The 16,700-nt window shown below is 42.5% G+C and overlaps 1 protein-coding gene across 2 annotated transcripts in view; it reads right to left on the bottom strand.

Moving 5' to 3' along the window:
- LOC133538702 (zeta-sarcoglycan-like) overlaps nucleotides 1-14,872 on the bottom strand; it is a 466,471-nt gene extending 451,599 nt beyond the window's left edge. For both annotated transcript variants that reach the window (XM_061880418.1, XM_061880419.1), the window contains exon 1: nucleotides 14,663-14,872. In XM_061880418.1, the coding sequence (XP_061736402.1) occupies nucleotides 14,663-14,872 (210 nt within the window). The remainder of the gene's footprint in view (nucleotides 1-14,662) is intronic.
- Between the last annotated feature and the right edge of the window lie 1,828 nt (nucleotides 14,873-16,700).

The following is a 16,700-nucleotide window of genomic DNA, read 5'->3' as shown; positions in this document are numbered from 1 at the left end:
TCAGGTCGAGACCCCGATGTGGACGACGAGCATGCAGATGAGCTTCACTGAGAGGGGTTCTCAGTTTGTGCAGAAACTATTTGGTTATGCAAACCAGTTGTTGCAGCAGCTGTCTGGGTGGCTGGTCTCTGACGATCAGGAATGCGGAGGTTCTGGGCTGATGCGGTTACAGGTTGTCTGCGGTTGTGAGGCCAGTTGGATGTACTGCCAAATTCTCTAAAACGCCTTTGGTGATGGCTTTTAGTAGAGAAATTCATAGTCAATCCACGGCCAACAGCTCTTGTGGACATTCTTGCAGGCAGCATGCCAACTGCACGCTCCCTCAAAACTTGCGACATCTGTGGCATCGTGCTGTGTGATAAAACTGCACATTTCAGACTGGACTTTTATTGTGGCACACTTGTGCAATAATCATGCTGTTTTATTAGCATCTTGATTTTCCACACCAGTGAGGTGGGATGGATTATCTTGGCGAAGAAGAAATGCTCACTAACATAAATTTAGACAGACTTGTGGATAATATTTGAGAAAAATAGGTATTTTGTATATATAGTAAACGTTTTAGATCTTTGAGTTCAGATCAAGAAAAATGGGAGCAAAAACAAAAGTGTTGTGTTTATATTTTTGTTCAGTGTATGAGAATTGTATTTATTGTTTATGTATTTAATAATTATTTACTTACTCATTTGTCAATGTATGTATTTATTCACTGTTGGGTTAGAGCTTGAGTACAAGTAAATGTGTTTGAAAACTGTTTCGAAACAAAACGAGGTAGGATTAAATACATTTTGCTTCTTCCTACTCCTTTTCAGACATGTAATGGGGAACTAAGACAAATGTGATATGTCACGTTGTAATTGAACGCATGTTCGAAATAAACTAAGACCATAACCATAACACACAGCACACAACTATGATCTGGAGACGCTGGCAAAAACTGGAATGGTGCGCTGGAATGATCCAGACTCACCAGATGCGTGTTGCTATTAGATGTATTACTTTTGTTTTTTTGTCTGCTGGCTGCTAATCCGTCCTTAAATCATCCATCAACTCAAAAATGGAATTATTGGACGGACTATATCTAATATTTGTATTTCTAACAAAAATGTGTTGATTATCACCATGTGCTCGAAGGATTTTTCTGCCATCGTCTGTCATTGCAGCGATTGCCTCCTTCTACCGTGGCACCGCTATTTGTAACTCGGCAAGTTTGCACATACATTCTAAAAGTGCTAATTTTACCGTATTTACCGGACCATAGGACACACCGGATTATAAGGCGCACTGCCGATGAATGATCTGTTTTTGATCTTTTTTCATATATTATGCGCACAGGATTATAGGGGGCATTAAAGGAATCATACTATTATATATTTTTTCTAAATGAAAAATACTTCATTGTGGTCTACATAACATGTAATGGTGGTTCTTTGGTCATAGACTATTGTGGACAGATGGAGCCGACAGCAGGGTAGGACAAACGGCGGTCCTACCCAAGATGGCGGCCAGGGGGCGGATTGTGCGGCGGAGCGCAGAAGCGGTACATGCTTGGAGCGACGCTGCAGCAATCTGAGTCAGGTGCGTAGTTCACACACTTGCTCTCAATCACTGCATCTTCTCTTGCAGCATAAAAGGGGAGAAGGAGGAGCAATCGGGGCAAGAGACGGAGGAGAAACTGCAACAGACGACGACGACAAAGATGACGAGAGCGACCAGAGGAGAGATGAGCCCCCGCGGAAGACGCAGCCACCGGCCACCGAAAGGCGCGCCGAGACGAGCAGGAAAAGAGGTCGTGCTAGAAATTGGCGCGACCGACTGGGAGTCAACACTGTTTGTTGAAAGAATAAACGAGTGTCGAACCTGCGACAATGCATCTTGCATTCACAATTATGTTTTACAGATCATCTTCAAGCCGCTTTCTGACAGTAGTTTCTAGTTGACGTTTTGTGGGCGGTCTTATTTACACGTTATCTCCCCGTCGTCTTTGTTTTAGCGGCGTAGCGTGCAAGGACGGGAATGGAAGAAGTGTCAAAAAGATGGAGCTAACTGTTTAAATGACATTCAGACTATACTTAATTCAATAACAGAGCAACATATCCTCATCGGAAATGTGTCCCGTGAAAAAACGTCCGACCGAAACTCTAATAACTAAAGTTCCTTAGGTGAATAATGTAAACTCACTACACCGGTATGTTTTAGCGCTTTCATGGCGAGTTTACTGACAGATATAAGTAAGAACTTTATACTACTTTATATTAGAAATGGCAACAGCGGAGGATTAATATCACATAACAAAAAGATAGAGAAAAGAAGAAGCGTTTTATATATGTCGTCCCTACGGACTACAAAGGCGGAGGCGCGCAATTTTACCAAAGGCACCAGAAGGTAAGAAAAGTTGCTTTTGCGTAATATTGCAAAACAAAATTCCAGATAATATGTTTTAGCTTATACACACACCATAATAGTACTTGTATGTTTAATGCGCCGGCAAGCCTTCAAACGGTGCGGTTTCAGAGCTTACCAAAGTCGTACTAAAACATTTTGATGATTTTTGAGCGCCTTGTGTAATGTTCTATATTTTCAATAGAACATTTACAATGTTACAATATTAGACCCCGACTTAAACAAGTTGAAAAACTTATGGGGGTGTTACCATTTAGTGGTCAATTGTACGGAATATGTACTGTACTGTGCAATCTACTAATACTAGTTTCAATCAATCAATCAATCAAATGGTAAATGGTTATACTTGTATAGCGCTTTTCTACTTTTTTTTAAGGAACTCAAAGCTCTTTGACACTATTTCCACATTCACCCATTTACACACACATTCACACACTTATGGTGAAAGCTGCCATGCAAGGCGCTAAGCAGGGCCCATCAGGAGCAATGTTCAATCAATGTTGTTGTTGTTTACTTGAGACCCATCATAGTGTAGCCTACACTTATCTCTTATGTTTGACTGCCATCTACTGGTCACACTTATCATTATGCCATGTACCAAATAAAATAGCTATGAGGTGGGTGAGCTCGACCAAACCTATTCCTTACATTAGACGCATCGGGTTTAAAGGCGCACTGTCGAGTTTTGAGTAGGGCTGGGCGTATCGATAGTATCGATACTTGGTGAGTTTCGGTATCGTATCGATACAGGCTTGATGGTATCGATACTTCACCAAATTAAGCGAATCATTCCGATTTAAAAAAAAATGTGAGCGCAACGCAGCGCTCCTCACCACTCCACTCTCCTCCCTAGTGATGGGTTGCGAACGAGATTTAAAAACACTTTAAAAATTCATCTTCAACCCAAAATAAAATAAAATAAATACAACTAACATGACGCTTGGTGCGTTCGCGCACACACATCAGTATAATTCGCTCCGAGATTCACTCGGACACGCACACACACACACACACACACACACACACACGCGTGTGTTTCCAGTGCGACTTAATGTCTTGGTTGTAAGCTGTAAAGTATTTTATTGCACTAAAACAACGATAAGAATTTCTCAGTTCTTTTGTTTTGTGTTCATTTTTACAACTGTTTAATAACTAGTGTTTTCTTTTTTACTTAAGTTCTTGTGTGTTGTGAGGCGACTAGCCGAGTTCAGTATTTGTTTTCACCTTATTTGCACTACTTACTTTATTGTAATTAATATTACTTTTTTATCTGAATTTCTCAGTTCTTTTGTTTTGTGTTCATGTTTACAACTTTGTTCGATAACTAGAGTGTTGTTATTTACCTTAAGTGTTTGTGTGTTTTGAGGCGACAAGCCAGGTTCAGTAGTTGTTTGCATTACTTTATTGCTATTGATATTACTTTTGTAATAAATATTTTATTTTTTTACTTAAATCGTTGTCGGGTGTTGTATTATGGGTATTATCTTTGACCCAACTCTCTCCTTTGAGTCACACATTAAAAGCGTTACCAAAACGGCCTTCTTTCATCTCCGTAATATCGCTAAAATTCGCTCCATTCTGTCCACTAAAGACGCTGAGATCATTATCCATGCGTTTGTTACGTCTCGCCTCGACTACTGTAACGTATTATTTTCGGGTCTCCCCATGTCTAGCATTAAAAGATTACAGTTGGTACAAAATGCGGCTGCTAGACTTTTGACAAGAACAAGAAAGTTTGATCACATTACGCCTGTACTGGCTCACCTGCACTGGCTTCCTGTGCACTTAAGATGTGACTTTAAGGTTTTACTACTTACGTATAAAATACTACACGGTCTAGCTCCATCCTATCTTGCCGATTGTATTGTACCATATGTCCCGGCAAGAAATCTGCGTTCAAAGGACTCCGGCTTATTAGTGATTCCCAAAGCCCAAAAAAAGTCTGCAGGCTATAGAGCTTTTTCATTTCGGGCTCCAGTACTCTGGAATGCCCTCCCGGTAACAGTTCGAGATGCCACCACAGTAGAAGCATTTAAGTCTCACCTTAAAACTCATTTGTATACTCTAGCCTTTAAATAGACTCCCTTTTTAGACCAGTTGATCTGCCGTTTCTTTTCTTTTTCTTCTATGTCCCACTCTCCCTTGTGGAGGGGGTCCGGTCCGATCCGGTGGCCATGTACTGCTCGCCTGTGTATCGGCTGGGGACATCTCTGCGCTGCTGATCCGCCTCCGCTTGGGATGGTTTCCTGCTGGCTCCGCTGTGAACGGGACTCTCGCTGCTGTATTGGATCCGCTTTGGACTGGACTCTCGCGACTGTGTTGGATCCATTATGGATTGAACTTTCACAGTATCATGTTGGACCCGCTCGACATCCATTGCTTTCCTCCTCTCTAAGGTTCTCATAGTCATCATTGTCACCGACGTCCCACTGGGTGTGAGTTTTCCTTGCCATTATGTGGTTTGTGCAGCCCTTTGAGACACTAGTGATTTAGGGCTAGATAAGTAAACATTGATTGATTGATTAACATAATCAATTAATAAAGGCAAAAGTACAAATTTATTTTTTAAAAGTATCGATACCCCGAAGTCACCCCCATTCAGATGACAACACTTCCGGTATCGGTATCGGTATCGGCGATACTGGCCGGTATCGGATCGGATCGGTATCGATACCCAAATTTGCGATATTGCCCACCCCTAGTTTTGAGAAGAAAAAAACATATTTTAAATGTGCCTTGTAGTCCGGAAAATACTGTAGATGCAAAACAGTGGGCGCCAAAAGGTTTCAGCTTTGATAAATGACATGGCGAGGGCCAAATGATCGCAATTGCAAACTTTTTTTATAATCATTAACCCTGCGATTGGGTGTTTTCAAACGAGTGAGCCGCAGAGAACATAAAACCGGGGCCTCCTTTACACCACAAATAGGATTTTCTTTTTGAGTTGTCTGCTAAACCTCTGTTTGCTCTCTCACCAGTTGAACTAAACACTGATTCCTTTTGCCTTTAATATTGCTGTTGTCAGCTTATCTCTTTTTTTTTTTTCGTTATTCATCTGGATCGTCCCAGTGAGTGGTTTACCTCCTAATTTGAAAGTCACTGCATTATAAAGTTGTAGCTGTAATGCTTCTTCTTTCACATAAATTGTCCTGTACTGAACCTCTAATAACTCTCATTGAATAGCAAACAGTACATAGTTGGACAGTTTAATTATGCTTAATTTCTGATATACTGTTATGAATATTTTAAATATATTGTCATGTATATTTCTGCAATGACGATGAAATTCTTATGTTAATGTATTCATTTCATGCTTTATTTATTTCACTCTCATTCCCATCGCTTCTCTTGTTTTTGTTTGCTTCTCTTTTCTCGCCTCTTGCCTTTATGACTCCGGTCTTTTCCATACCGTTAGCCTATGAAATATACACTGCTCTTTTTATACTTTGTGCTGGCTGCCTTCCCGCAGGCGTATATATTTTTAACTGCATCCCACATCCCTTTTATTTATTTTTTTACTGCTCCTCTTATATTCTCTTATATATATTGAGTCCTAAGCCAGGTCAAAGACTGGCTCATTTGCATATTAGCAATCAAAGTTTAGTCTTTGGCGCCTTGAGGCAATACAGTGTATTGCTTGCTTGGGTGCCGTAACCCCTGCATGACACGCTTATGGAGTAAAATAGTCGAGCACAAACTCAAGGAGTTTGACTTCCCTTTCAAGACTATCTGAATCTTGCCCGTAATAATCACTATGGAAACGTCAGATTGTATATTTAGTTGTTTCGGTGGTTACCCAACGTGGTCCAAACTATTAATAAACAGGGTACCTGAACAAACAAATATAGTTATCTGTAATAACAATTCAATATAACTATTATTATAATCAAACGTTATATTTCAGTTGAATTCTGGATGCGGTGTACACCACAAACATAATAAAAATAAACGTACAGAAAGCATTCAAATCTATTCCGGTCGTTGCAGTTTAGACGTCCATTGAGATAAGGATATAGGACCATAAGGCCAAATTGAATTAACTATCAAAAATCAAATGGGCACCATTTAAATCAGGACTGTGAAACTCATTTTAGATTGAAAGCCACATGGAGAAAAAAGTCTACTCACAAGTGGGCCGGACTGGTAAAATCACGGCACGATAACTTCAAAATAAAGACAACTTCAGTATGTTTTCTTTTGTTTAAAAATAGAACAAGCACATTCTGAGATTGTACAAATAATAATGTTGTTGTGTTTTTTTTTGTTATTTTTACAATTACATATTGCAGTTAAAGGCCTACTGAAACCCACCACGCAGTCTGATAGTTTATATATCAATGATGAAATATTAACATTGCAACACATGCCAATACGACCTTTTTAGTTTATCCATCCATCCATCCATCCATCATCTTCCGCTTATCCGAGGTCGGGTCGCGGGGGCAACAGCCTAAGCAGGGAAACCCAGACTTCCCTCTCCCCAGCCACTTCGTCTAGCTCTTCCCGGGGGATCCCGAGGCGTTCCCAGACCAGCCGGGAGACATAGTCTTCCCAACGTGTCCTGGGTCTTCCCCGTGGCCTCCTACCGGTTGGACGTGCCCTAAACACCTCCCTAGGGAGGCGTTTGGGTGGCATCCTAACCAGATACCCGAACCACCTCATCTGGCTCCTCTCGATGTGGAGGAGCAGCGGCTTTACTTTGAGTTTCTCCCGGATGACAGAGCTTCTCACTCTATCTCTAAGGGAGAGCCCCGCCACACGGCGGAGGAAACTCATTTTAGCCGCTTGTACCCGTGATCTTATCCTTTCGGTCATGACCCAAAGCTCATGACCATAGGTGAGGATGGGAACGTAGATCGACCGGTAAATTGAGAGCTTTGCCTTCCGGCTCAGCTCCTTCTTCACCACAACAGATCGGTACAACGTCCGCATTACTGAAGACGCCGCACCGATCCGCCTGTCGATCTCACGATCCACTCTTCCCCCACTCGTGAACAAGACTCCTAGGTACTTGAACTCCTCCACTTGGGGCAGGGTCTCCTCCCCAACCCGGAGATGGCACTCCACCCTTTTCCGGGCGAGAACCATGTACTCGGACTTGGAGGTGCTGATTCTCATTCCGGTCGCTTCACACTCGGCTGCGAACCGATCCAGCGAGAGCTGAAGATCCCGGTCAGATGAAGCCATCAGGACCACATCATCTGCAAAAAGCAGAGACCTAATCCCGCGGTCACCAAACCGGAACCCCTCAACGCCTTGACTGCGCCTAGAAATTCTGTCCATAAAAGTTATGAACAGAATCGGTGACAAAGGACAGCCTTGGCGGAGTCCAACTCTCACTGGGAATGTGTTTGACTTACTGCCGGCAATGCGGCCCAAGCTCTGGCACTGATCGTACAGGGAGCGGACCGCCACAATAAGACAGTCCGATACCCCATACTCTCTGAGCACTCCCCACAGGACTTCCCGAGGGACACGGTCGAATGCCTTCTCCAAGTCCTTTTTAGTTTACTAAATTGCAATTTTAAATTTCCCGGGAGTTTCGTCTTGAAAACGTCGTGTAATGATGACGTGTACGCAAGACGTCATGGGTTTTTAGGAAGTATGAGCGCTGCGCACACACACACAGCTAAAAGTCGTCTGCTTTAACGGCATAATTACACAGTATTTTGGACATCTGTGTTGCTGAATCTTTTGCAATTTGTTCAATAAATATTGGAGAAGTCAAAGTAGAAAGATGGAGTTGGGAAGCTTCAGCCTTTAGCCACACAAACACACGGTGATTCCTTGTTTAAAATTCCTGGAGGTGAAACTTTACTATGGATCGGAGCGCGGTCAAGCGAACATGTTTCGGTGAGAAAATTGTGGTTAAAAAGTCGCTTCTTAGCAGAGAAAAGCTGAGCTTGTGCCGTCCATAGCTGCCGTCGACTGCCCTGAGACATTGGTGTCAAGACACCCGTGGAGACACACCTCCGACTATCAGGTACTATTAAACTCACTAAAACAACAGCAACACAATAGAAAGATAAGGGATTTACCAGAATTATCCTCGTAAATGTGTTTGAAAACATCGGAATCCGTCCCAATGCAATCGCGTTTTTTTTTTTGTTTTTTTTCTAGTCCATCGCTATCAATATCCTCAAACACAAATCTTTCATCCTCGCTCAAATTAATAGGGAAATTGTCGTTTTCTCGGTCCGAATAGCACTTTTTGTTGGAGGCTCCCATTAAGATCAATGTGAATATGTGAGAAGCCCCCACACTTGTGACGGAATTGTCTGCGACTTCCGGTAGAGGCAGGGCTTTTCTCTTCACACCGAAAGTTGCAAACTTTATCGCGGATGTTCTCTACTAAATCCTTTCAGTAAAAATACGGCAATATTGCGAAATGATCAAGTATGACACATAGAATGGACCTGCTATCCCCGTTTAAATAAAAAAAAATCTCATTTCAGTAGGCCTTTAATAGTATATATACAAACCCCTTTTCCATATGAGTTGGAAAATTAGATGTAAATATAAACAGAATACAATGATTTGCAAATCCTTTTCAACCCATATTTAGTTGGATATGCTGCCAAGACAACATATTTGATGTTCAAACTGATAAACATTTTATTTTTTTTTTTGCAAATAATCATTAACTTTAGAATTTGATGCCAGCAACACGTAACAAAGAAGTTGGGGAAAGGTGGCCTACATTCAATCTAAAATCAACACACCTGGTGCTAATGAGGACACCACTCCCTTAAACCAGCGCGTCCTGCGTTCCAGTGCCTAGAACGTAGCTCCTTTTTTTTTTTTTATTGAAGAGGTTAATTTAGCCTACTGATGTGTATATAAAAATGGTTAACTTATATAGGCGAGTAAGATAAAGTTTTGTACCTCGGCTACCTTGCTTCTGCAGACTTTCTCAAAGGTGTCACGTGATGTTAGTGTGACGTCGTCATTGACGTGTTGTATGTATTGTTCCATCCCACCTCAGTTGGTGGGATGGCGGTGTCCCCTAGCTACCTTGCAGAAGCAAGGTAGCCGAAACTTGTCAGGTACAAAACTTTACCTTACTTGCTTTAAAAATCCACCATTTATATATAGCTACTTGTCCCCGTACAGTAAGCCTACATGTCTCTAGCTCCTCCTCCATGTGCATTCGCTCTCTCTCTGTTTCCCCTCCCCTGTGCTCATTGTGTCGTGTCCTGTGTCATCGTCCCGCAGCTATTCTCTCTTTTTCGGTTTCGAGCTGTGCGTCTCGTTTCCCCCGGATTTCCTGCTGCCTTCCCGCATTTCGACATCTCGCCTGTCCACAGACACTGACGCCTCGCTCCTACCCTTGACTTCTCGCCTGCCTACGGACACTGACGCCTCGCTCCTGGCCTTGACTTCTCGCCTGTCCACGGACACCGACGCCTCGCTCATGCCCTTGACATCTAACCTGTCTACGGACCCTGACACCTCGCCCCTGCCCTCGACCTCTCGCCTGTCCACGGACACTGACGCCTCGCTCCTGCCCTTGACTTCTCGCCTGTCCACGGACACCGACGCCTCGCTCATGCCCTTGACCTCTAACCTGTCTACGGACCCTGACACCTCGCCCCTGCCCTTGACCTCTCCCCTGTCCACGGACCCTGACACCTCGCTCCTGCCCTTGACCTCTAGCCTGTCCACGGACACTGACGCCTAGCTCCTGCCCGTGACTTCTCGTCTGTCCACGGACTCTGACGCCTCGCTCCTACCCTTGACCTCTCGCCTGTCCACGGACCCTGACGCCTCGCTCCTGCCCTTGACCTTTAGCCTGTCCACGGACACTGACGCCTCGCTCCTGCCCGTGACTTCTCGTCTGTCCACGGACACTGACGCCTCGCTCCTGCCCTTGACCTCTCGCCTGCCCACGGACCTCCGAGCCTGCCTTTCCCTCTCCGGACCTCCGCATGTCTCACAACATGCACCTTCAACACTTCCCGGTAACACTCGCATCCATACTTTCACACCACATATTTGGATTAGATACACACGTCACATCCTGGTGTTTAATAAACACGCTTTCAGATATGACCGCCCCTGTCTTGGTGCTGTCTCCTTCCTCACTGTACTGTAACAAAACCAAAATACATTTAAAACTACATCAATATACAGAAATTACAGGTGCAAAAATAATCAATTTTTATTCGAATTGTAGCTCCTGACTAGTAACCAGAATCAAATTGTGAGGTGCCCAAAGATTCCCACCTATAGTAGAGAGGCAATTCATATGGCCCCGTGCGTTGCGATTTACCTGACACATGAAACATGACAATTTGGCACGGTCCACTATCCACTTAAGCCGCCAGACAGCAGTAGAATGTTGAATATCTTAACATGTGTTACCATGAGTTTTGTGCCAATTCCAACTTTGACCACAGTGTCAGTTGCTATGTAGAGTGGCGCTTTCCATTATTTTCAGCAGACTGCATTGCACAATGATTAAGCCCCCTTTTCCAACCAGGAATCCCCTCCCTATTTTATGAAGCAAACAGAAATAAGAACACAATTTTATTAATCTTAACTAAATGATTTCATTACATTGGTTTTCTTCACCGTCACTCTCAGACTTGCGTACACACACACACACACACACACACACACACACACACATACACACACACAGTCCTCGCAAGCACATTCTGTCGCATCAAGGCTTCACAACTATTTGCAATTAACAGAACTCCTAACATCACAAATACCATCAGGGAGGTTATAATAAAACTTGAATAAAAGATTTCATCGACATAGTAACATCTAGCCAGGAGGAGGACACTGTGGCATGCACATACACACTCTGCATCACCACGGCAACACACACGCCCACGTGGCAAGCACTGCCTTGATGGATATGGCCTTTTCAAATTCAAAGTGTTACATTAAAAATATATATATATATATATATATTATAAATAGTCGAGTAGAACTTAATTCACTACACAAGCAATGTTTTGAGCAACATTTTAAGCCTCATACATACTACTAATAATACTAGCATATATTTCAATTTAAACACGGCCTTAACTTCAACAATAGATGAAGAGAGTACAATGCATGATCCAATTTTTAAATTACCATATTTTTCGGACTATAAGGCACACTTACAATCCTTTCACATTCTCAAAAATCGACAGTGCGCCTTAAAACGGAATAATTCTGGTTGTGCTTACCGACCTCGAAGCTATTTTATTTGGTGCCTGGTGTATCGATAAGTGTGACCACTAGATGGCAGCCACACATAAGAGATACGTGTAGACTGCACTATGATGCCAGTAAACAACACCAAGACTTGAAATGTTCCATTAAAAATAAAGAATATTACACACGGCACTCAAATATCCGTCAAAATATTTTAGTATGACTTTTAAGCCGCACCCCTTGATGGATTGTCGGCCCATTACGGCTACCGTAGTCAGAGATACAAGTATTACTATGGTGTGTGTGTATAAGGATCGCAAAAATGGCTCCCATTAGCAGACATGTTATCGGGCAATTTGTTTCACAATATTATAAAAAAACATCTTTTCTTACCTTCTGCCTTCTGGTACCTGCTGATGTGTATTTAAAATCTGCTTAAGTTCTGAAACTTGAAAAAATTCCAACAAGGTACATTGTACAATAAGCAGCAACAATTGAAAAATATAATAAAACTTTATACAACAAGAAAAATAGATTTTAATACCAATTAATAATAACAGATAATTTTTAAATTGCATGTTTACATTTTTTTAGCCTTTTTAAAGAAAAAATATGCATAATCGCAGTATAAGCAAATTATACGATGGCATCATATAGACCACGCCTCCACCGCCACAAGTACATTGTCAATCTCGGAGAAACCCTAGTACCAGTTAACAACCAAGAGATGTATTATAAATTATTTACACACGTCCGCCACTGTAGTCCGTGCCGATTCTGTAGTCGATAAGCTTCCTCTTTTTCACTATCTTCTTGTTATGGGACATTCACCCTCCGCTGTTGCCATTTGTCATATAAACTGGCGTAAAGTTCTAAATTATATCCGTCAGTAGACTCGCTATGGAAGCGCTAAAACATACCGGTGTAGTGAGTTTATATTATTCACCTAAGGAACTTTAGTTATTAGAGGGTTCCGGTTGGATGATTTTCGGCGTTGTTGTACTAGTGAGCCACGGATGAGGAGACGCTGCTTCGTTGTTGATTCAAGTAAAGTTTGAATGTCATTAAAACAGTTAGCGCCATCTTTTGACACTTCTCCAGCTCCCGTCCTTGCACGCTACACCGCTACAACAAAGATGACGGAGAGAAGACGCTTTTAGAAGGCGAGGCCCATACGTAAACGGCGAAACGGTTATTTTGGTCACATTTTGAGCAAGGTACCACCATTTCACGTTATGTACACTATAAGGAAATGTTTTACATCTAGAAAAAAGATCATAATATGTCCCCTTTAGTTAACCTTATCCGGTGCGCCTTTTATATGAAAATTACCTATGGTCCGCAAAATACGGCAACTGTCTTCCAGGCATACTTGCCATTCCTCCCCGATTTTCCAGGAGACTCCCGAAATTCAGCGCCTCTCCCGAAAACCTCCCGGGACCAATTTCTCCCGAAATTCAGGCGGACCGTAGCTTGTTTTCAGGTGCACTTTCCCACATCATGTCTGCCCAATGATGTTATTATAACTCTAGAATGATCGAAGCGAGTTCTTGGTTACTTATGTGGGTTTATTGTTAGGCAGTTTCATTAACGTCCTCCCAGCGCGGCAACAACACACAACAACAGCAGTCCGTTTTCATCTACCGTAAAGCAGTTTGTCTGTCTTAAACAGCATTGATTGATTGATTGAAAATGTTATCATTAGATTGCACAGTTCAGTAAATATTCCGTACAATTGACCACTAAATAGTAGATAGATAGATAGATAGATAGTACTTTATTGATTCTTTCAGGAGAGTTGCTTCAGAAAAATTTAAATTCCAGCAGCAGTGTACAGAGTTGAGATCAATTTAAATAAAAGTAAAAAGTACATAATGGGGGTTTAAATGGAAACAAAATAGAGAAATATTACAATAAGAAGAAAAAAATAAAAAGCAACAATGGGAATAAAAATATAACAGTAAAATAAGAATATAACAAGACAAAGTAGGCAGTAGTGACCATGTTATGAAAACGTATTGCACTGTTATTGTTTTGCATCCCCTCTGCCCCAGAGAGGAGTTGTACAGTCTAATGGCGTGTGGGACAAAGGAGTTTTTGAGTATATTAGTCCTGCACCTGGGATGAAGCAGTCTAGCACTGAACAGGCTCCTCTGGCTACTGATAACGCTATGCAGAGGGTGACTGGCATCATCCAGGATGCTCACTCGTTTGTCAACAGTCCTCTTCTCTGCCACCGTCACCAGTGAGTCCAGTTTCATTCCGATTGTAGAACCAGCCCGCCTGATCAGTAACACCCGAATAAGTTTTTCAACTTGTTTAAGTCGGGGTCCACGTTAATCAATGCATGGTAATGTTTGACACTCTTAAACAGGACAATACTGCCATTTACTGTACATGCATACGGTTAGAAAAACAAGGATGGAAAATTCAACCCTTAACTCAACAATGAGTAGATGAGTGTTATGTGTCTGTAAATCTGTAAATAAATGAACACTGAAATTTAAGTATTTCTTTTATACCTATATATATATATATATATGAAATACTTGACTTGGTGAATCTAGCTGCAAATATACTCCTCCCCTCTTAACCATGCCCCCAACCACAACCCCTACCCACCCCCAACCATGCCCCCCACCCCCTACCTCCCGAAATCGGAGGTCTCAAGGTTGGCAAGTATGCAAAAATAAGTTAACCAGACGGAGACTCTTCTTATAATAACAACTCCGATAACCCCTGTTGGGGTTGGTCCTTTAAATTAGCAAAAGTGCCACAAACGTCGAAGAAAGCAAAGAATATGTATCTAAAGCTGGTTTTCCTGCGTTGTTGTGATAGACGCCAAGACCTGGGAGAGTACAGCAAGGTCATGTCGGACTGTTAAGGCATGCCCCCCCCCCCTTCCATAAACTCACCCTTACCGTCGTTGAAAAGCTGCTTAAAACACCATAATTCATGTAGGGTTGTTTTACCTTCCTTTTACCTTGAAACCCCTTTTTTTTTTAAAAGCACCTCTTACAAAGTGGCTTTCAACTCCCGCAAGAGCACTAAACCATATAACATTTTTGCCGTTTTAACGACGCGCACGCAACTCGCCTCTTACCGGAGTGAAATTCATGACTTTGAGTATCCAGATGGTCAGCGCCAGGTTGACAATCATCGTGACGAGGAGGAGGAGGATGAAGAAGTACAAGCATCTCTTCCTCCAGCCGTAGATCCCGACGGCGGGGTACACCTGGGCGCCGCACACCGACGACCCTCGCTGGTGGAGGGAGTTGGGCTGCGCCGCGAGGATGTACTGCTCCTGGGTCATCTAGAAAAACACAAAGACAAAGACTTATTTGTTGACGCTGCTCAATGCTGGAGATGGACTCCCAAAACAGAGTTTACGAAATGGTTGTTAAACAACTTTTTGATATTTCATTTTAGATAATGAAGACTGATTATAGAGGTATTCATTAAGCGTTATGACAGCTGATATCTTCGTTGTGGGCGAGACAGTGACAGAATGCATAGGCAGGGAGAGCATGCCCAAGATGGATGGAGGTAATTGCACACAGAGACAAGTGGACTGAACAATACTAGGCTATAGAGAGGATGGACATATGCATGTGGCAGATCAACTGAGCATGGAACAAAGTGTTTTTGTTTTTGAAATTGAGTTATTACTACTGTCGTGGCAGACTAGTGAGTCCTTAAAGGGGAACATTATCACCAGACCTATGTAAGCGTCAATATATACCTTGATGTTGCAGAAAAATGACCATATATTTTTTTTCACGATTTCCGAACTCTAAATGGGTGAATTTGGGCGAATTGAACGCCTTTCTGTTTATTGCTCTGGTGGCGATGACGTCAGAACGTGACGTCTCCGAGGTAATAGAGCCGCCGTTTTCATTTTCTACACATTACACACACGGGTCTCAGCTCTGTTATTTTCCGTTTTTCCGACTATTTTTTTGGAACCTTGGAGACATCATGCCTCGTCGGTGTGTTGTCGGAGGGTGTAACAACACTAACAGGGAGGGATTCAAGTTGCACCACTGGTCCGAAGATGCGAAAGTGTCTGCCGCCAGACCCCCATTGAATGTGCTGTAGTGTCTTCACATTTTACCGGCGATGACAGACATGGCACAGAGATGTATGGATAACCTGCAGATGCATTTGCAACGATAAAGTCAACGAAATCACAAAAGGTGAGTTTTGTTGGTGTTGACTTATGTGCTAATCAGACATATTTGGTTGCTGCGTGACTGCCAGCTTATCGATGCGAACATGCTTTGCTAATCGATGCTAACATGCTACGCTAATCGATGCTAACATGCTATTTACCGGCGATGACAGACATGGCACAGAGATGTATGGATAACCTGCAGATGCATTTGCAATGATAAAGTCAACGAAATCACAAAGGTGAGTTTTGTTGATGTTGACTTATGTGCTAATCAGACATATTTGGTCGCGGCGTGACTGCCAGCTAATCGATGCTAACATGCTATTTACCGGCGGTGCTGAATCAGACATGGCACAGAGATGTATGGATAACCTGCAGATGCATTTGCAACTATAAAGTCAACGAATTAACAAAGGTGAGTTGTGTTGATGTTGACTGCCAGCTAATCGATGCTAACATGCTACGCTAATCGATGCTAACATGCTATTTACCGGCGGTGCTAAAGCAGACATGGCACAGAGATGTATGGATAACCTGCAGATGCATTTGCAACTATATTACGTTTCTTTCCACCCACATTTAATGCGAAAAAAACACTTACCAATCGACAGATTTAAGTTGCTCCATTATCACAAAATGCAAAAGTCCTGATCGTTTGGTCCGCACATTTTACCGGCGATGCTAACGCAGCTATTCGGCCATGCTATGTCTATGAATAGCGTCAATAGCTATTCGCTCAATAGCTTCAGTTTCTTCTTCAATACTTTCATACTCCAACCATCCGTTTCAATACATGCGTAATCTGTTGAATCGCTTAAGCCGCTGAAATCAGAGTCTGAATCCGAGCTAATGTCGCTATATCTTGCTGTGGTATTCGCCGTTGTTTGTTTACATTGGCAGCACTGTGTGATGTCACAGGGAAATGGATAGCGAAAATAAGGCACTTTAAAGCCTTATTTAGGGATAT

Source organism: Nerophis ophidion, linkage group LG20 (genome assembly GCF_033978795.1).
Source record: "Nerophis ophidion isolate RoL-2023_Sa linkage group LG20, RoL_Noph_v1.0, whole genome shotgun sequence".
Lineage (NCBI taxonomy): Eukaryota > Metazoa > Chordata > Actinopteri > Syngnathiformes > Syngnathidae > Nerophis > Nerophis ophidion.
This window is presented reverse-complemented; position numbering and strand designations above follow the sequence as displayed.